Raw genomic sequence first — 21,177 nt, forward strand, 5'->3', positions numbered from 1 at the left:
AATTATAAAAAAGATGCAATCCAAAATAATTCCAAGAAACAAATTTATGGCAGTGCATGCAAAACATTACCAATTAAGTGCCCCAAACACTGAATGTGCACTACATATTGCATGCAAACAGAATGTTAACCATGCCACAGTACAGTAAAAATATACTTACGGGAAAAAGTTTTGAAAATGATAGCGTGCAAATCCCTAAACCGCTCCACCTCTCGTACAGCTGCAATACAGAAGGCAAACAGGATGCTGGGTTGAACACGCCACCATCAATACCTCATTGAAGTGGTGATACTGTTCGTCATAGTAAGAATGCCCTCAACTCAAGGTTTGTGAGACAGAAGTCTGCTTTTTGTAATACATGATATGTAGCTTATGTACAATGTGTTATTACAACATGAATTTGTAATTACATTTTTCCACTGGTACAAGGCTCTGCTAGGTAACCAGGGAAACCTAAAAATGCATCTCACCTTTGTATCTTTCTTTTTTTCTTTTTATAAAACAAAGTGTATGCAACCAAAAATATATTTGTGTATAGTTTTGAAGGAATTTTTTGCTATCAATAATGAATATACTTGATCAATCCTAAAGATAGATACATATTATATAGAAATTCATCACCTGACATGAATATTAGGTGATGCTCTTATTTTCTACTTATATAGAGCACACATTTCTGTACAGAGTTTGCCATCATTCTCAACTGCAGCTCACAATCTGAATTCCAAATTAACCTATCACTATTTTTTGGATTGCAGAAGGAAACTAGAGTACAGTACCTGAAGGAAACCCATGCCAACCTGGGGAGAACATACAAACTCTATACAGATGTTGCCCTTGGTTGGATTTGAACCAAGGAACCTAAAACTGCGAGGCAACAGTGCTAAACACTGAGTCAGTGTGCTGCCCAACAAGTGAACATAATGTGATTGTGCACTTCATATACTGCAACACCAAGTCAATCATAAATGTGATAATCTAACACATAAAACATAGTTTGTAAGGATGAAAAAAGACCATACAGTTCAGCCTGTTATCCTGCAGAGTTGATCCAGGGAAGGCAAAAGAAAATCATCAGAATAACTCCCTGGATCAACCCAGACAATTCGTTATATGATGGACTATGGCATATGATGGACGACTATTAGATCAGCCCCACCTTCCTCAGATCACACCCCCATCAGACCCTCCCTAGCCTCAGTGCAGCCCTCAACAGACCCCCCCATCCTCAGACCAGACCCTCAGCAGGCCCTCCCCAGCCTCAGATCAGACCCCCCCAGCATCAGTTAAGCCCCTATCAGACCCCCCAGCATCCAATCAGACCTCAGATCAGATGATATAAAAATAAACTTACCTCTGCCACTTGGCAGATTCACTTACCCTCCCTGGTCTTCTTCCCACCGTTCTGTACTGTACACACATACTGTATGTGTGCACTATGTCCAGATGCTGTATGTATCAGGACACAGAGCGGGGCCAGAAGAAGACCAGTGAAAGAGAGGACAGCCAGTGCAGTGCTGTTCTCACCTCCCTTGCCTCCCGCATGCTAATGACCGCTTCCATAATGGAAGTGGTCATTAGCATTTTCACTATATGCTCTGGCAGAGGGCCACATTAATAGATCCCACAGGTCGTATGCAGCCCGTGGGCAGGAGGTCCCCCCCTGGACTCACATATATTAAAGGAAATCTGTCACCCTGATTTTGGACTAATATCTGTAGTAATACATTATTAGTACTGCAGATAAGGAGGTCAGATCACCATTTTATTTTATTTTTTACTTCTGCCCCTGGTTCCTCCACTGTCAAGACTCAAAGCTGCTGTAACGCCCGTAGGTAGGGACAGACACGGACAGTGAGCCCTGACCTAGAACCCAGTGCCCTTTCCCTACCTACTTGCAGTACAAGCCCTAGGTAGCAAGACAGCAACTGGTCGACAGTCCATATACTACTAAGGTGCAGAGACTCACAAAGACAAAGAGACAAAACACAAAAACAGGGTTGTATGTAAATGGGAAGAAACAGACTATGAACTACTAAATTAGAGACAAAGAGTGGTCAGAAGACAAGCCGAGATCAGAACCAGACTGACAACGCAGTGCCAAATGAGAGACAGAGGGTGGTCAGAAGACAAGCGGGGGTCAGAGGAACGAGCAATCGAAAAAGCACAGGAGCACAGCTGGTGAGTCTGAGATTGGCACCGGTATATGGCCAGGAAGGGGTTTAAATAGAGCACGAGTCCCGGGATCAGAACCGGATAGGTCAGGACTCAGCGCTTCATTAGTCAGAACACAGTATACAGGAATAGATCAGCTGAGCAATCAGCCCACTACTTGTCTCCTCCAGCACGTGCCCACTGTGGGGAGAAAAGGCATTGCATCCTGTTGCTAAGTATGCTGTCACATCAGCAGCAATGCTTAGCAGCAAGTCTCTCCCGAAAACTGGAGCTCTTGCCACTGGAGCCCGGACAGATAAGTTTGTGACAGGCACTAAAATACATAGCGTGGACCGCTGTGCTGTTCTAACATGATGGAAAAGACTCAAGTATGCATGCACAGCAGTCTTTACAATGTATTTCAACAGAGCTCTGAGCACTGACATTGAGGAAACAGGGGGCTGTAGTAAAATAAAAATTAGTGATCTGGACTCCATATCTGCAGTACTATTCATGTATTACAGCAGATAATAGTCCAAAATCGGGGTGACACATTCCCTTTAATACACTGTTTTGGAGGTACTCAAACTTAGTCATTAAAGGGGTTGTCAAACCAGCACCTGGATCAGAATATTTTTGTAACTGCATGTAATTAAAAATGTAGCATAGTCACTGAGTTAATTCAATAAAATCTATCTGTACATCACCAACTTGCTACGTATTCTTTTCCTTATTTCTCCACATCCCACAGTAACATCGCTGAGGTGGACTTATATGATCAATTCTGTCCTTCAACTGTCACCAGCCGGATCTACTGTTGGAAGCTGTGACAGTTACAGGGAGAGAGCTGCAGCTGTGTTATGGAGAGGGCTACAGCATAAGGGTCCATTCACACGTCCACAAGTGTTTTTCGGTCCGCAAAACACAGACACTGGCCATGTGCGTTTCGCATTTTGCGAACTGCACATGGCCGGCCCTCTATCCGTGGCTACGGACAAGAATAGGACATGCTCTGCACTATTTAAATGAATGGGTCTGCAACCTGTTCCGCAAAATTGCAGAATGATGCGGACCCTTTCATATGGACGTGTGAATGGGCCCTAAAGTAAATACTGCCTGAGCTGCCAACTTGAAATAAATCGAGTAAACTGGAGCAATGAGGGGGGCACTGGATCCACGTAAGGTATAAAACTAGTTCTAGCTTTGTTAGAAAGAGAGTCTCACAAACTACATGATTTTTTTTTACATAAATCATGAAATAACCCCTTTAAGTTCCCCACAACTATCCTTCACTAGCAACTAACCACTTCTGCTTTAGGCCACTTTCACACGGTCAGTATTTGGTCAGTAGTGGAACCTAAAAGTATAATGGAAAGATTTGCACCTCTTCAGTGTTTAGGACCAACTACTGGTTTTAGCTTACAGATACTGACCATATAAAAGTGTCATGCAGTCCATGAGCTTGTATACCTCTAAACATGTTCAGAATTTTTAAGCATCCCCAAGATAAATATTCATGTTTTCATTGTCCAAATTCTCCATAATTAAAGTGTACCAATTAAATATAAAACTATTAATAATCATACAATCAGGGGCAGACTGGGAACCTGGAAAAAAAAACAACTAAAAGTGTCTCTATTTTGTAGTGGGGCCCAAAATCACAGAAGGCAGGGTCAACACATATTGTGGCACATTATCCATGGCACATTCCACCTCAGCAGAGCTAAATTCTGTACACACAAAGTACCTCCCCAAAAACTGCCCTTCTGTGGTGGCCTACTCCAGTTGCCTTAGGCTACATTCACATGACTGCATCAGTTTTTTTGCGCAAAACGGACAAGAATAGAATATGCTCTATTTTAATTTTTTTTTTTTTTGCTGGAATATGGAACTGATATACGGATGCAGACAGCACACGGTGTTCTGTCCGCATTTTTTGCGGACCTATTGAAATGAATGTGCATGAGGCCTTACGATGGCAATATAGTTAAATTCAGGAGTCAGGAGGGGAGAGTTAGATCATTATTTACCACAGCTAGCGGCTGTGAGGAGGGCTGAGGTGGCCCCCTGTGCATCAGCCCACCATGAAATGTCCCTGTAGGGTTTATGGCCAATCGGCCCCTGCACACAATAATATTACATAGCATAGTCTGCTTCTAAAAAGCAGTATGAGTCCCCTGTTGTGTTGTAGTTTTCACATAGCTATGCATTTGGAGACAGTGTCCTGAATTATGCAAAGGATCCATAATGATCTATGAAAAACATACATCAGAAGGCCCTTTGCAGTCAACTGCAAATTCAACAACTTTGATAAATTATTGCATTCAAATGTAATGTAGCATGTTTTCTGAACACTGTCCTGACTGATACAGAAAACTGATGATCCTTCCAGTTCCAGACTTTTATCCTGCGAGATCCAAGCTGGGCAGGGAACTTCAGTAGGGTTATGATAAGCTATCTCCCATAGGACAAACATTCACTATGACCGCACCCAGAGAGCTGATGAACCAAGATTTCCTTGAAAAACATGATACTTGTGTAACTAAGTATCTCATAGTGATCCTGACTTTACAAACGCAATGTGGAAGATGCACTGGAAATAGCGCAGAATGCCGTAGAAAGTAGAATATTTTTTTACACTGAGTCATGGTAAATGATTCTACTCACTTAACAAAATGTAATAATACATACAGAATAATTAGAAAACATTGAATCCATGTTATACAAGACACATATTATCCAGGTAAAAAGGCAACTGGCTCCAAAAACTTCATAACTTTTTGCATCTCTTTTACTACTTTAATAAGTGGATTAAATAACATCTTATAATTTGCCATCAGTCTGGCACAACATAATTCAGATAGATTAGGCCTAATGGATGAATTGTGCTCTTCTTGTATGTCTTTGAATGTTGTGTTAAAACTTTTTGGCCATTGCATCGAATGTACTGAGAGGTTTAACATACAGTATAGTGAAATTTATTGCCAATGGATGTAAGTTTAATCTCGCCCTATAGGAAATTCAGAAGTACAAATATTACAGCTAAAGGTGGAGCAACCTGTTGCTATGTAATTGACATGGATGTTGAATAGCAATGTTCCTTAAATTTATGCAGAAAAAACAAAAAAAACGGAGTCATGTGTTTACTCAGGTTCCCTTTGTGTAACGTTAGATTCTATGTACAGATCCCAAACCATTCATTGTGACAAATGCACAATGCACAAGAAGTGCATCTGGGAAGAGCTTTTTTCATAGTTCTGTATGTAAAAGGAAAAAATACAAAATCAATAAAGGAATACTGTCATCCTTTACATATTATACATTGTACTGCCATATTAGAGGGCCATACTGTAAATATTCTACTAGAGATATAGCTTCAAGCTCTGGCAAAATCTGTCCCACCACCAATTACTTTATTCAGAGAAGATAGACAGACAGATAACTATTCAAACATTTGGGAACCCTTTGTCAAAATCCTACTAATATCAACATATTCTGAATGCCAATGTCCCAAATTCAGTAAATGAAAATGCTACTCCAGAAGGAAGGCCTATAGGTACCTATAGGATGCAAGCTGGCATCTCTGTAAGGGTAAGCAGTGCACCCAAAAACTGAAATTAAAGACACTGAAAAATAAAAGACAGACAAGTACAAGAAAATTATCCAAAACACACTTAATGGCTTTTCTAAGACTTTTATACTGATCACCTACCGTCAGGATAGGTCATCAGTATCTGATTGGTGGAGGTCTGACGACTGGGACCCCCATTGCTCAGCTGTCTGAGAAGGCACCAGCACTCCTGTGGGTTCTGCAGCCTTCTCTGTGCACACCAAGCACAGTGCCCTACATTGTATAACGGCTGTGCTTGGTATCGCTCTCAGCCCAATTCACTTCAATGGGACTGAGCTGCTCCTAGGCCACGTGACCGATGAATGTGGCATCACTGGCCTAGGAAAAGCTGAGAGAAGGCTGCACCACTACTACGAGCGCTGCTGCCTTCTCAAACAGCTGATCAGTGGGGGTCCTGGGCGTTGGACCCCCATGATCAGATACTCATGAGCTATCCTAAGGTTAGGTCATCAGTATTAACGCCTCGGAAAACCCCTTTAAGCTACTCAAAGAGACAAAATACACAGCTCACAATATGTTTTATTCCAAATTCAGCACATCTCCAGTTATTGCCAAATTGGTGGACTCAGATTTCTTCCTCCTCCTACGTTTGTACCAGCCAGCTGCCAATGAGATGTCCTCACTGCAGCAACCTGGTAGTGTCCGATCTCTCTATACTCCCATGCCTTTTAACCAATGCATTCACAACTTTGTCAAACCACCCTGGTAAAGCTTCTCATGACAGACAGTGTGTACAGGGTTATATCTAACTTTAACAACCACAGGCTATGCCATAAATGTCCCATAGGTGCAGCTCCCACTTTTGGACCCGCACCTATCTAGAGAGAAGAAATTCCCCACCAGTTATAATGCAGAAATACTGTATGTGAAATTTTAGGTGATATTTTAAGGGGTATTTTTATTTATTTATTTTGCCATAACAATGTCCACCATAGCTTATTGCCAGAGGTAGTCATTCCTGCTCATATTACATGCTCTCCTTATTTCACTTCCATTTTATGTGTTCCCTGAGTCCCTGCTGGGGCAATGTGTGCACTGGCTATCATCCTGATATGGTGAGTGCACATCAGAGTTACACCAGTGCATTGTGGGAATGTGGGAGGATGCAGAAGACAACAGAAGTCATTAGCTGAAGATAAGGTATGGTAGAATTTGGGTTCAGAATTATATACATGATGCAACATGGGTGAGTACTGTGTAAACTATCTCATACACGTGTTCTAAAAGTGAAGTATTTATTTAAATGGCATTATAGACCTGTTTGGCCTTATTACAATATCACTCAATTACTACAACTCCTAGCGACCTGTTCACAGTACTCATGATCTCTTATGTGATGAAGCGGCATTTGCAGCCTCTGGACTTGCTATAGTTATTCCACTATTCCCTATTACAGATTAGAAGAATACCAGAAATATCTAGTAAAAACTGTGCAAAAACTAGAGCATCATTGAATCCCAACATGAATGTAGCGATTACAATCTACATGACATAAGCAGTTTGCGTCATGCACATATGATAAAGTTGATTGTGTATTTAAGGCCTCATACACACAACTATTTGGGTCCGCTTTTGATCTGCATTTTTAGCGGCTTGCACATGGACCCAATAATTTCTATTGGTCCGTAAAAAATGCTTGACATCCGTGTACTGGCCACATCCATATGGCCATTCCACAAATTAAGTGTCCTTTTTGTGGACAAGAATAGGCAGTTCTAATGAAAAAATGCGGCATGTATATGGCCAGTATCCATATTTTGCAGATCCATAGTTGGCAGTCATGTGGATGAGGCCTTAAACTGTATTAAAATGCTCAGACGTATAGTACCAGTATTTGTGGGTAGGTTTATTCTTACTTCTAAATATCCGGTACAGTGCAATAAAAGAAGGCATGTTGGTAATACTGTATTTTGTAATATAAAGATGCAAAATCATCAGTAGTACCTACTAAAAGTGTTAGTTTTATATTCTCTGGACAAATGTAGCCGGTAACACATAAAATGAAGTATCATGGACTATTTTGCCCTGATATTATATGTGTGCAGCATATGAATATATTATTCTTCATTTGCAATCTTTTGGATATATGCAAAGAAAATAAGCAGCAGTTAGGGGCACTTGCATGATAAACACAGTTACTCAATTCTTGCAAAATCCAGCACTCTCCTTGTTTCTATAGTTTCCACTTCCTCACACTGTCCTAAGATATTCCTATTTTCACAACAGCTCTTCTGAACAAGAACCGTAAAGGAGAAGTAGATATTTCTGGTTAAATGCAGGGAATAGGAGAACATTTATTTCTGTTGCTTTAGGGTCCATTCACACGTCCGTTGTTTCTTTCCTGATCTGTTCCATTTTTTGCGGAACAGATCTGGACCAGATCTGTACCCATTCATTTTCAATGGGTCCTGAAAAAAATCGGACAGCTCAATGTCAGATTTTTTTTCAGGACCCATTGAAAATGAATGGGTACAGATCTGGTCCAGATCTGTTCCGCAAAAAACGGAACAGATCAGGAAAGAAACAACGGACGTGTGAATGGACCCTAACTGTCCTTCTCATGCCTCTGCACATGATACCTATGTAAGCTTGCTATGCCTGATATATTGATATATAGTGAGGTATGAGGCTGATTGTCCTGATTTATTTGGCACTTCCATCCTTTGCCATCACTTTTACTCAATACATTTTACTTTTAAGCCTGTAATAGTTAACAGGATTTTCCAAAATCACTTGTATTATCACATCTCAATTAGATATCGTAACGGCAATATAAGGCCTCATGCATGCGGCTCGGGTGTGGACCCATTCACTTCAATGTGGCCGCAAAACATGCAGACAGCACTCCGTGTGCTGTCCGCATCTGTTGCACCGTTCCGTGGCCCCACAAAAAAATATAGCCTGTCCTATTCTTGTCCGTTTTGAGGACAAGAATAGGCATTTCTACAATGGGCCGCCCGTTCAATACCGCAAACTATGGGAGGCACATGGACGGCTTCCGTTTTTGGCGGATCCGCGGTTTTTGGACCGCAAAAAACGGAACGGTTGTGTGCATGAGGCCTAAGCAGCATGAAAATCTCACAGTCCCAAGAAAATGAGCTCCAGTGCCAACTGGTTTAATGATGGTGGCACTATAGGTGCGCAGCAGAATGCCACACTTGATGAGTTCACAGTGCTAGCTATTAACTCCTTAGTGACCTCCCTCTTTTGAACCTTTTTTTTTTTCCATCGATATAGCCATGAGGGCTTGTTTTTTGCGGGACCAGTTATAGGGGGTCATTTTTCAAAACAGAAATATGCCTAAATTAGGTGCATTTCTGAAGCAGATTGCACACAATCTGCGCCTTCTCCCCACTCACACCAGGTCTAAAAAAGGGGGCATGGTGTGGACGGGCAAGGGAATGGGCTGGTAGGTCTGTCTCAGGCCTGTTTCAGGCGTAGAAAATGGTCTAAATATAAGAGCTATTTTTTAAGAAAAGTTTAAGATTTTTTTTTTTTTAAGAAAAGTTTATTTACCAAAAGGTGATATTATCAGGCAATCTTTTGATCGCTTCTATAATATGCACTTATGCAGTACAGTGTATTATACTGTCAGTGCCATATTGACAGTTACCAGAAGGCTGAACAAGAGAGCTCTAGCCTGATAGGGATACACTGCAGGAAGGCCTGGGGCCTTTGTTATGCCCTATGCTGCCATGCAAATATATCAGCACCCTGCAAACTCATTTATAGGGTGTTGATGGAAGACAGAGGGAGCACCCCCTTCTAAACCACTTAGGTCCCGTGGCTGCTATTGACTGTGGTATCTAATGTGTTAAACAGCTTGGATCGGTGCTTCTGCAGGAAGGCGGCATCCTAGCCTAAGGTCCCTTGGTGACCACCATAAAATGGTATATTGGCAGTCACTTAGGGGTTAAAAGTGGATTCTCTGGGCTCAATAGCGCCTATCAAATTATTTTATGGGGCACAACCTGTCAAATGGTAGAAGATGACATGGCTTCTTAAAATGATCTCTCTCTGCTGGTCTAAGAGTGAATTAATAGTTTATGGCCTAGGTTCTCAACGTCTGAAACAAGTACCTCAAGGGGTACATGCCATGTCTCTAGGGGGTGTTTTTTAATGTGTAGCACAATCATAGCCTTGGAGGTACTTAGACCTTAATAGAGAAATGCCCCTTTGTCAATGTCAGTGGAAGGAGCTGAAAAAAAGCGGGGAAAGGGGATTGTTTAATATGTGCAGCTATAGTTCATAATGGATACATATAACAAATGCGTCTACTAGAACAGTGGTTCTCAACCTTTCTAAAGCCGTGACCCCTTAATACAGTTCCTCATGTTGTGGTGACCCCCAACCATTACATTTTTTTCCTTGCTACGTAATAACGAATTGTAATGTAAATATCTGATATGCGGGATGTATGCCAGTCTATTACAAGGTGTTAGGTAGTTCTGTAATTGGCGCTGTGTTGTGGGGGATCTGTGGAGGGCGCTGTGTTGTGGGGGATCTGTGGAGGGCGCTGTGTTGTGGGGGATCTGTGGAGGGCGCTGTGTTGTGGGGGATCTGTGGAGGACACTGTTATAAGGGGGATCTGTGGAGGACGCTGTTATAAGGGGGATCTGTGGAGGACGCTGTTATGGGGGATCTGTGGAGGACGCTGTTATGGGGATCTGTGGAGGATGCTGTTATGGGGGATCTGTGGAGGACGCTGTTATGGGGGATCTGTGGAGGACGTTGTTATGGGGGATCTGTGGAGGACTCTGTTATGGGGATCTGTGGAGGACTCTGTTATGGGGATCTGTGGAGGACGCTGTTATGGGGGATCTGTGGAGGACAGTGTTATGGGGGATCTGTGGAGGACACTTATGGGGGACCTGTGGATGGCACTGTTATGGGGTGGATCTGTGGAGTACGCTGTTATAGGGGATGTGTGCTATGACACATAGGGCCATGAGGGGGGCCAGCATAAGACATATAGCATCTTATGCTGGTCCCCCTCATGGCCCTATGTGTCCCCTCATGTGTCCTAAACTGCGCACATAACTGTCTTTGCGTGTAACATATGTTACTCCTGTGTGAAACAATCTCTATCCTATTTGTAGCGTTATACTACCCTACCTCGTGAGATTTCCCTACCTCCTGACTTTCTGTCGCACTGCTAATGACGTGAGGAGGCGTTCCTGAGTTTTGACGTTCTGTGCATGCATCTCAGCGGAGTTCAGCTTTACATCGGGACACTGTGCATGCGCAGGAGAGCCTTAGTAGGGAAATATTACGGTCCAGTGTGCAAGCGCGGCTAACTCCGGCCGGCGCATGTGTCCCGGTGTGAAGCTGAACTCCGCTGAGATTTTCCATAAACTGTCGGTTTGCGCATGCGCAGATCGTCAAAACTCAGGAACGCCTCCTCACGTCATTAGCAGTGCGACGGGAAGTCAGGAGGTAGGGAAAGCTCACGAAGTAGGGTAATGTAACGCTACAATCGTGCAGCCTTAATAGGAAGCCTCAGGCGACCCCCCCGGAAAGGGCCAATCGACCCCCAAAGGGGTCGCGACCCCTAGGTTGAGAACCGCTGTACTAGAAGGACAGCCAAACAGATCAATATCCATCCTTATTCAGATTATTACAAATTATGACCTGAAAAATGGGACTAAGAAATGATGAGCTCTAACTCTCATAGCATGCATTGCTTCCCTTTCCCTGCCAAGAAAAAATAAACTTTGAAACACTGTGGTTTGCATGTCCTGTAACTGGGTTTCCACATCACTGGCCTATTTGTATAAACAGATGAAGAGGAACAAGCACAAATAATGAAATATAGGATATGGGAAAAAGAGGAAGCATAAGTCACTTAGGCAGCCCAACTGAAATGCAGAGTTATGGAGAAGTGACAGAAAAGGAAGCAGACACAAGGAATAGCTCTCTATAGGATGTCTGCTTTTATTTTTTTATTTTTTTTGTTTTATTATTTTCAGCTTTCTCATATGAATATATCTAGCTGATCAGTATCAATTTAGCAGCGGTTCAAAACCTTGGTCAAAATATGTTTAGCATGAATAAAGTAATCATATCCACAACCACTGTACAATGATTGCTGTGCTTCAGAAAAAATGACCAATTATTGTTCTTTCTGTGTATTGTCAAAGGTACAAAGATTTTGAAAAAACACGTTGACACGGCCTACCAAGTACTGCCGTCGAGAAGTGCTTATGACATTCCTGTCAGGACACTGGAAGACCCTGGCCAGCTTTCTACACCAAGAGAGTGGACCTCAGGATGGCAGACCTAAAATGGCCTTTTTCAGCTAAACACATTCAACAGGACTTCACTATCATACAGCCTGTGTACACTGGGGCCAGAGCAGTGACAGTGACCACATTAGAAGACTTTTCAGAACTGTCTACTTTCATTATTAACAGGAACATGACTCTCAGACATATATATTCCCAACTGTCAGTCAAGAAAGTGCAACAAGCTTCTCTGAATAATTTTTACTAGTTCCTCCATCATGAGCCCCTTGGTTTATTCTGATTCCCAAGCCTGACGTGGAAACTCTTCTAGATATTGGTACTTTAATTAAAGGACACCCGCCCTGATAAGAGCGACCCCGTCCGGAACCTTACCCTATATAAAAATGCCCCTAGTAAGCCCCTAGGCCCCTGACTCACAGGTGATCACTTTATAGATCTATGTGTTTTTGACGCATTATCAAAGTATATTATGAGTATATCGCACCCCTCTGTGTATCACACCTATCGATAGCACACCTATACTAGTGCTTAAAAGGACTTTTGTGGCCCTATTAGCTAGCGTTTAGTGTCCCAACAATCTGTCCCTGCTCCATACAGCAACCTCTCCCTCCACTGGCAAAACACTGAATGTAAAATGGCGGCCAGATTGGGTTTATTTATAAGGTAGGGGGTATGTCCATGTGCTGAAACGTCTCAATTGGCTGTCCTGTCCCACCTGATGGATGTGTTATGGGTCAAAGTTCTTCACAATGTAAAAGAATATGGCGGGCACGAATATCTCCATATGTTCGGCGAATCGCGAACACGAAAAGTTCGCAGCGAAACGACCACCGGGCGAACCGCAATGCCATCTCTATTAAGTGCCAGAGGATTTAGCTCCCTTCATTACTGAGTCTATTTTTATATAATCCTTTTTTCTTTGTGTTGCTTCTTTAAGAGAGGCATGTTCCTAAGATATAACTGTATAAGGACTTGTTTTTTTCTGGATGGGTTTTTCAATGCCGTCATTTTTAAGTGCATATAACTTATTGATAAACTGTTATAAACTTTTATTTTTAAAAAAATTTGGGAGGTGGATTAAAAACAAAAACAAAAAACACAATTCTGCCAATTCTATCTTTTTTTGTATTCTAAATATACACCTTGGCTCTAACCATGTAGTATAAGTAACATGTTATCTTTATTTTATGGCTCAGCTTGATTTATGAAGTTGTCTTAAAGAAAAGCTGTCTTTGTTACATACTGTATATCAACCGGTCACATTGCAACTTTCATTTCTTACAGCGCTCTTGAAAAAGGAAAGCTGTGCCTTGATTGGTTGCTATGGCCAACAAAGACAACGACAATTAACTTTTTTACACAGTCTCATAAATCTCCCTTATAATTTTTATTTCATGACATTCTAAGAGACATAATTTATTGTGTTTTCATAAAAATCATATACAGCATGGGAATAACCTCATCCACATAACATAAAAGAAATGTAAAGAATCACAGAAATTAGCGCCTCCAAAAAGATACATATTATCAAAGTACATCCCCCTACAGTGTCAGTCATCAAGACAGTGATCAGAGGTAAACCAAGCCTGTGGTGGTATATCGACTATCATTTCCTTAAGGCCCATTTTCACTTCCTGAACATCGGGCAGATCATTGCTAACAAGTATTTGTAGGAACAATCATTAGCAATAATCTGCCTGTGTAAAGGTGCCACCGTACAAAAAACCTGTTCATCGGGTAATTGGATCTTTCAGAAATCTTTTCAGAACAAAATGAAATAATCCTTTTTCTAGTCACTTCTCTTTCACCGGATCCCCGCTGTCACTTTCTCTGGATACAACTGAGGTGAAGAAAAACTTGCACGAAGATCTTTCTGCAGTAATTTCAGTTCAAATCCCAAGTAAGCACAGGTTCAACAGTCAATCGCTGCAATTCAATCCCAAGATTATTCCTTTTCCACTTTGATCTCCTAAAGAATTGTTTATATCCAGAGAAAGTGGCAGTGCAGATCCAATAAAAACTTTTTTGACCACTGAGTTAGGTTAAAAGGATGCATAACTTGTTTGGGTTCGGATACAGTGAAGTTGTGAGTTATGTTTTCACATAAAAATCTCTTGGCTTTGACCTTGATTATGTTTTACTACTTCCATTTTTTTCTGGGAGAAACATATTTTTAAAATTTTAGGTCAGCTGTGATATAGTAGAAACAAGAGTCAACAGCCTCTCCATGAGTAAACATCTTTTGGCCATCATAATGATTACGTGGGCAATTGAAATGGCTTTTAGTTTTCCACTGATGTAGCCATATGTTAACTTGTTTTTGTAATTTTTTTTTTAAATAAAACTATTGTGAGGTACCCTTAAATTCTTGATTAAGCTTTATAATGCACTTCAGTACAGTAATAAACTGTCAGGCAATCTTTTAGGCAGTGCCTTTGGTTATTGAAGGGATTAATTCAGTAGCGTTGCCCTGCTGGATCTTACCTGTGATTCTTACAGTGTTCACAGAGCTAAGCAGCATCATTGGGTTCCATACACTGCAAATTTATTTAGTTTAAAACCGGCAATTAAGAACTAAAACTGACATTTAAGGTGGACGTGGCCTGACGCAGCATGGTTTGAGACGCACATGTAAGCGCTCCTGCCGGTATCCTGACAAACACATCCACGGTACCGGTAGTTTGCACGCTGGAACGACAACAGAGGGGTGAGACTTGCGGGGCAACAGAAAGGAGTCCTCTGGAGTAAAGAATAATGCCCAGGAAGGCTAAATCAGCACCCAGACCGGAGCGTGAGATACAGCTACAACATGGTGCCGGTGAGGAATTAGGGGAGGACCCACAAGACAGGCTGAGTCGCGATATAGCTGCACGGCTCAGCAAATATGCCTGCTGAAGGGGAGAGGTCTTCGGAAGAAGAAAGTAGAGATGATGGGGCCCGGGCACATACAACGTTTGGTAAGCAAACAAGGGCTGCCAGGGAAGGCCATGTTTCTTCTGTGGCACACTGTAACACCACTCTCAAATCCCTATCTTTGCAAATGGAGAGCTTAAGAGAAGATTTATTGCTCATAAGGAATGATTTCCATAAAATTGCAGAGAGAACCACTGAAGTGGATAAAAGGGTGTCTGGCCTGGAAGTTGAAACTGGTCCTCTCAAAATGGCGGCCAAGACGACCACTCGTGATATTGCTGTTCTGTTTGGTTCATTACTGGACACGTTGCCTGACGTTTTCTAGTTGGTGGGCTTAAAAGGGGTGGAAGGGAGAGGTTAACACACTTCGGCATTGACTGGTTACCAAGGGTAGTGCAGGGATTGATTGACCAGTGGACTCAGGCTACTATGAGGCATAACTACTGGAAAGTATTTAGAAATGACTCATATTACTAAAATAATTAGCTGGAATGTGAGGGGAATGGCCAATGCGACGAAACGCCAGAGTATATTTACTTACTTGACATGGTTTCATCCAGTTATATACTGTCTACAAGAGACCCACTTGACCAAGCAGGCACTACATACTGTAAAGAAGGCATAGGTGGGCTTCTTGGCGCATGCTGTATTCTCCTCGCATTTTAGAGGGGTAAGCATCTTGATACATAGAAGTGTTCGTTTTGAATGCATGCAGGAACATGTCGACTCTGAAGGGAGGTTTACATGTCTATATTGTACTGTGGATGGAGTGCGAATGATTTTGGTGGTGGTATACATTCCCCCTCCATTCTCGGTGGTTCCCTTAAGAGTTGTATTAGATATACTGGCTCAATATGCAGGGATTCCTTGGTTGATAATAGGCGATTTTAATAATGTGCAGGATGAGGGGGTGGATAGATGTAGGGCGCTCAGTATTGGTAGACAGCCAGGATCATCTCCTTTTTATAACATTATGACAGAGGTAGGTTTGTTAGATATTTCGAGATTACAGCACCCAGCGGAGCGCAGCTATTCATGTAATTCGTCCACTTACTCCTCTCTATCGAGAATTGATTTGGCCCTAGCTAACATCATGTTTTCATTAATACATTCCACGGAATACCTCCCTAGATCCCTTTTGGATCACTCCCCTTTGAAGGTGTAACTATCCTTGTCTGTTGGGACTGAAAATGTAGAGGTGTAATGCTTTCTGGCTGCAAGTTCTAGGCGATATGAAGGACGTTGGGGGTGCATTGAGGGAATATTTTTCCTTTAACACAGATATGACATCAATACATACTATTTGGGATGCTATGAAAGACTTTTTAACAGGGATATTGATCAATCTATTTGCAGAAATCAATCCCATTCTAGAGAAGTGGATGTCCGCAGGCATGAAAAGGTAAAGGAAGCTAAATCGACATTTGTTTCAGCTCCCTCATCGACCTCTAGTATACACTTAAAGGAAGAGCAGGAAAATTTGGGATGTCATTTGCTTCAAGTGGCAGACAGAAAGAGACAATTTTACAAACAACGCTTCTAGGGCATTTACTTTCAGCAATTTCCAAGGCCCAGCAGGGGTCATCCTGCATCACTGAACTAGTGAACTCTCAAGGGCAGAGTAGGAAAAGTACAGGGGAGATCTTGGAGAACTTTTATTCCTCTTTATACTGTATACATCTAAAGACCTCCTGCTCAGAGGCAGAGATAGTGGAATTTCTGGACAGGATTGATCTACCCAAATTACCACTGAAGGATAGGGAAATGTTAAATGCCCCATTAAGCTTGGAAGAATTAGATGCAGCATTAAATACCATTGCAAATGATAATGCTCCATGTACCGACGGTCTTCCGATCAAGGTATATAAAAAGTTTTGCGGGGTATTGCTTCCTGACTTAATAAAGGTTTTCCGGCACTCCCTAGAAGTGGGCTCTCTTCCTGAATCAATGCAGGAAGCACTCATTGTGGTGATACCTAAGCCGGGGAAGGATCCCAAATTACCGGACTTATATAGGCCTATTTCGTTGCTTGCAGCGGACTTCAAGATACTCACCAAGGCCCTTGCGATGAGACTATCCAAAGTGATATTGTCCATAATACACTCAGATCAGATGGGATTTATGCCCCAAAAATCCACTTCTATTAACAGACGTAGGGTCTTCACCAGCCTACAGTTTGGGGTTGACAAAGAGGGAGATAGGGCAATCTTATCACTTGACGCCGCTAAGGCATTCGATAGTGTGGAATGGGGATTTTTGTGGTGTACGTTACGTGCAATGGGCTTTGGTCAGTGTTTTATTAAGTGGGTGCAAACCCTATATTTAGATCCAGAAGCATGCATTAGAGCTAATAGGGGTTTCTTCATTCTTTAGGTTAGCTAGAGGACCCATCAGAGGTGTCCACTGTCCCCCTTATTGTTTGCAAAAGCGATTGAACTACTTGCGGCAGCAATACGTAGCTCTCCAGCGATACAGGGCTTCCACTATGGATCAGTCCATAACAAAGTAGCTACGGATTTATGAGATGTGTTAACTAAACTAAAGTTAATCTACATCAGTAAAGTTAAGCTACATCTGTATGTACGCAGATGACACTCTGCTGTTTTTGGGGGATACGCCGACATCTCTGTTGGAGACCGATTCTGTGAGCTGTCTGGTTTGACTATAAACTGGCATAAGTCGGCACTTATGTTTCTGGACGGTCAAATCTCCTCGACAACTGCTATAGAGAACAATATTCCCTGTGTTAAAACTTAAATATTTGGGGATTAACATCTCGCCCCGTCTGGAGGACTTTGAGGAGCTGAATCTAGCACTATTGCTTGCTAAGTTTAGACTCAAGTCCAGGACATGGTGTAAATTGTCGGAACCTCCTAAGAATGATCATGATGCCCCAACTATTATATGTCCTACACAATGCCCTGGTTTGGATATCACTAGATAGGTTCCAGAAAATCTATTTCATTTTCAGGGAGTTGGTATGGAGAAGAGGTCACCCTAGAATTAAACTGGAAACCTTACAACATGCGAAATCAGCGGGTGATTTGGCACTGCCCAATCCCTGGACATATTACTTGGCTGCACAATGTCAACACTTTAGGGGTGGATAGATCTGGGCACAATGGACATGACTGGCCAAATATTATGTAATAAATTAGGTGGAAGGGAGATCCTGTGGGTGCTAGAAGGGTCAGTAATACCGCTAGTGGATAAACATAATCCGCTTGTTCGACTGATGAGGAAAGTATGGGAAAAATCTAAACAATTGAGAGGAGTTATCAGAGTCACAGAGTTTACTCCCTTATTGAACAACCACATGCTTCCTGAATTTCTCCCTTAAAAGGGCTTTCAAAATTGGCAGAACAAAGGAGTGACCAGATTGAGCGATCTGCTAGACAAGGGGGTGCTTAGAATATTCACCAACCTACAGGAAATCTATAATCTACCAAGAGACAACTTCTATCAATACAAATAAGGCACGCAGTTAACGCTATGTTTAAAAACAGTAGTGTTGTGATACATAAGGATACCTCCTTACAGTTAATGGTCAGGAGAGGAGTTAAAAGGGGACTAATATCCATAATTTACCAAATGCTCTTAGATAAATTCCTGGAGGCACATCCACCGTCCAGAATGAGAGGGTGGGAGAACGATGTAGGTGAGATACCCAAAGAACACTGGGATAACATCCTAGAGGCCATACCAAAAGTGTCACAGTGAAAGTGGGAAATTGTCGCAATTATTCATACATAGGGCTTATAAAACCCCAGTGTTTTTTACATCGTATTGGCATCAGAGCAGATGCAAAATGTCCAAGATGTCAGATGGAACCAGCAGATTTATTACACATGATGTGGCAGTGCCCAAGACTGGATAGTTTCTGGATTGGTGTGCTAGAGTTAATTCACAAAACGTTATTAATACGAGTTCCTCAGGAGCCTAAAATATGTATTTTGGGATACATGACTGAGATTAGAAAGGATGAGACAGATAGGCTAGCAGTGGGAAGGCTATTATATGTAGCCAGGAAACTGGCATTACATTGGATTCAAGAATGTCCCCCAGGATTGGAAGAGTTCCAAAATAAAGCAAACACGGTGCTGACTTATGAGAAAATAGTTTTCATGAAGCGGGGTTGTCCTCAAAAATTTGAAAACCTCTGGAACCGATGGCTGAGCAATATTGGTTAACTCTTAAACGGTCGGTCAATGCTGAAGAGTAGGGGTGGGGGGAGGGAGTTTGGGCATATTGGGAGTTGGGCTTTAAAGCACTGTTATAATGGTAAATGTTTTCAATATCTGAAGGAAATTATTCCCTGTAATCATATGAACACAATGTGTAGACACATTTTGTACTTCATTGTATAAAGGTACTTTAATGATATATATCAAAAGGTATTAATAAAAATGATCTGATTTAAAAAAAAAATAATGACATTTAGTCTTATAGCTGTTGTGGTACTGCCAATGATGGTATGGTATTCTATTTTTCTCCCATTCATAGGGATCGTGCTGTGATCTTCTACCTTATTGCTGTGTCTCTGTAAGGGATGTGGCTCCTAGACACTAATGGGGTCATTTATCAAACTGGTGTAAAGTAGAACTGGCTTAGTTGCCCATAGCAACCAATCAGATTCCACCTTTCATTTTCCAAAGGAGCTGTCAAAAATGAAAGGTGGAATCTGATTGGTTGCTATGGGCAAGTAAGCCAGTTCTACTTTACACCAGTTTGATAAATGACCCCATAAGATTTTGCCAGGCATGGGTGGCAAGCTTTGCTTAGCAGCAATAGATCACTGTAAAACTGTATTTGTGAACTACCTTTTACTCTTCTCAATGTCAGTTGACTCTCACTTACCATATTGGATTACTTAGTTAACTATTTCTGTGCAGACTAACAGGCTTGTAGAAGAGCCTACAAGTCTGTTGATATAAAGTCAGTGTTTTTCAGTGTCAGTTTTATTTTTGCCTGTTTCTTTTTCATGAAAAATAAATAAAAATCATATCTGTCATGAATGGGAATTGAGGGTAGTAATAAAGATTAACAACATATCTTCCATGATGGAATTAGGTAGAAAAGTTGCTCAATATAAAGGCACAGGTAAAAACGTTGTCACTTTGAGCCAGACAGTGCCAAACCAAACTATAACTTCTAGACATCTGGTGTGCTTAGTACTATATCACATGAATGTCTGAACAAACTTAGGTCAGATATCTCAAGATATAAAACATTACATTATATTTGAACCTTGTTACCAAAAAGGAAGCGATATATAAAAAAAAAGTGACACAACAGAGAACATGGACACATTTCATGAAGTGAAAACGTTCAGTTCTTTCTCATCTTTTTATGTTTCAAATAAATGAAAAGTCTAGGACAGAAATAGCATAAAAAAAGTAATTTTAAGAGGCAAAAATTGTACCTTTGTCTTAGGCCTCATGCACACGACCGTATGTATTTTGCGGTCCGCAAAAAATACAAATGACGTCCGTGTGCATTGCGTATTTTTTGCGTAACGGAAATACGGACATATGTAAACGGAATGCACACGGAGTAACTTCTGTTATTTATTTTTTTGACCCATTGAAATAAATGGTTCCATATATGGTCCGCAAAAAAAACAGAACGGACACGGAAATAAAATACGTTTGTGTGCATGAGGCCTTAAACTGGTATTCCTATCTTGGACATTGACATATCATATCACTAGAATATGCCATCAAGGTTAGATAGGTGCTGGTCCCACCTCTGGAACCCACTCCTATCTCCAGAACAGGGCCCCCAAAGTAAAGCAGAACATACCGCACTTGCAGTGCTTGCTCTCCATTCACTGCTATGAGAGTTGTGAAAACAGCCGAGTGTGCGGGCTCGACTATTTTTGGAAGTTACCTACTGCTGAATATAAATCAAACCACACAAGTACATCCACCTCTCCATTCACCGCTATGAGACTGGCTATTTTCAGAACTCCTGTATCGGAGAATGTGCAGCCGCTCTCCCGGCATTCTGAAAACAGGAGTGGGTACCAGCGATGGGACCTACACCAATCTGACATTGTTGGCATATCGTAGAGATATGCTATAAATACCCAGACTGGACAACCCCTTTAGCTATTTAATACTGCAGCTGAGGCCCAGTATGCAACACACGCAACATATTTGGCCGAAAATTTCTGCAACTAAAAATCACTTCAATTTACCTGAATGCGGTTGTTTTTGGTGGGAAGTACACAAA

At 41.7% G+C, this 21,177-nt stretch overlaps 1 protein-coding gene across 8 annotated transcripts in view; it reads right to left on the bottom strand.

Annotated features, from left to right (window-relative positions):
- The window catches only part of IKZF1 (IKAROS family zinc finger 1), a 147,529-nt gene that overhangs the window by 52,718 nt on the left and 73,634 nt on the right, over positions 1 to 21,177 (bottom strand). For 4 of the 8 annotated variants that reach the window (XM_044293519.1, XM_044293516.1, XM_044293515.1 and 1 more), the window contains exon 4: positions 161 to 220. The exons of the other annotated variants lie outside the window; for them this stretch is intronic. In XM_044293519.1, coding sequence (XP_044149454.1) covers positions 161 to 220 — 60 coding nt within the window. The remainder of the gene's footprint in view (positions 1 to 160; positions 221 to 21,177) is intronic. 8 annotated transcript variants of the gene reach the window in all.

The sequence above is a fragment of the Bufo gargarizans genome, chromosome 5 (assembly GCF_014858855.1).
Source record: "Bufo gargarizans isolate SCDJY-AF-19 chromosome 5, ASM1485885v1, whole genome shotgun sequence".
Taxonomy (NCBI): Eukaryota; Metazoa; Chordata; class Amphibia; order Anura; family Bufonidae; genus Bufo; species Bufo gargarizans.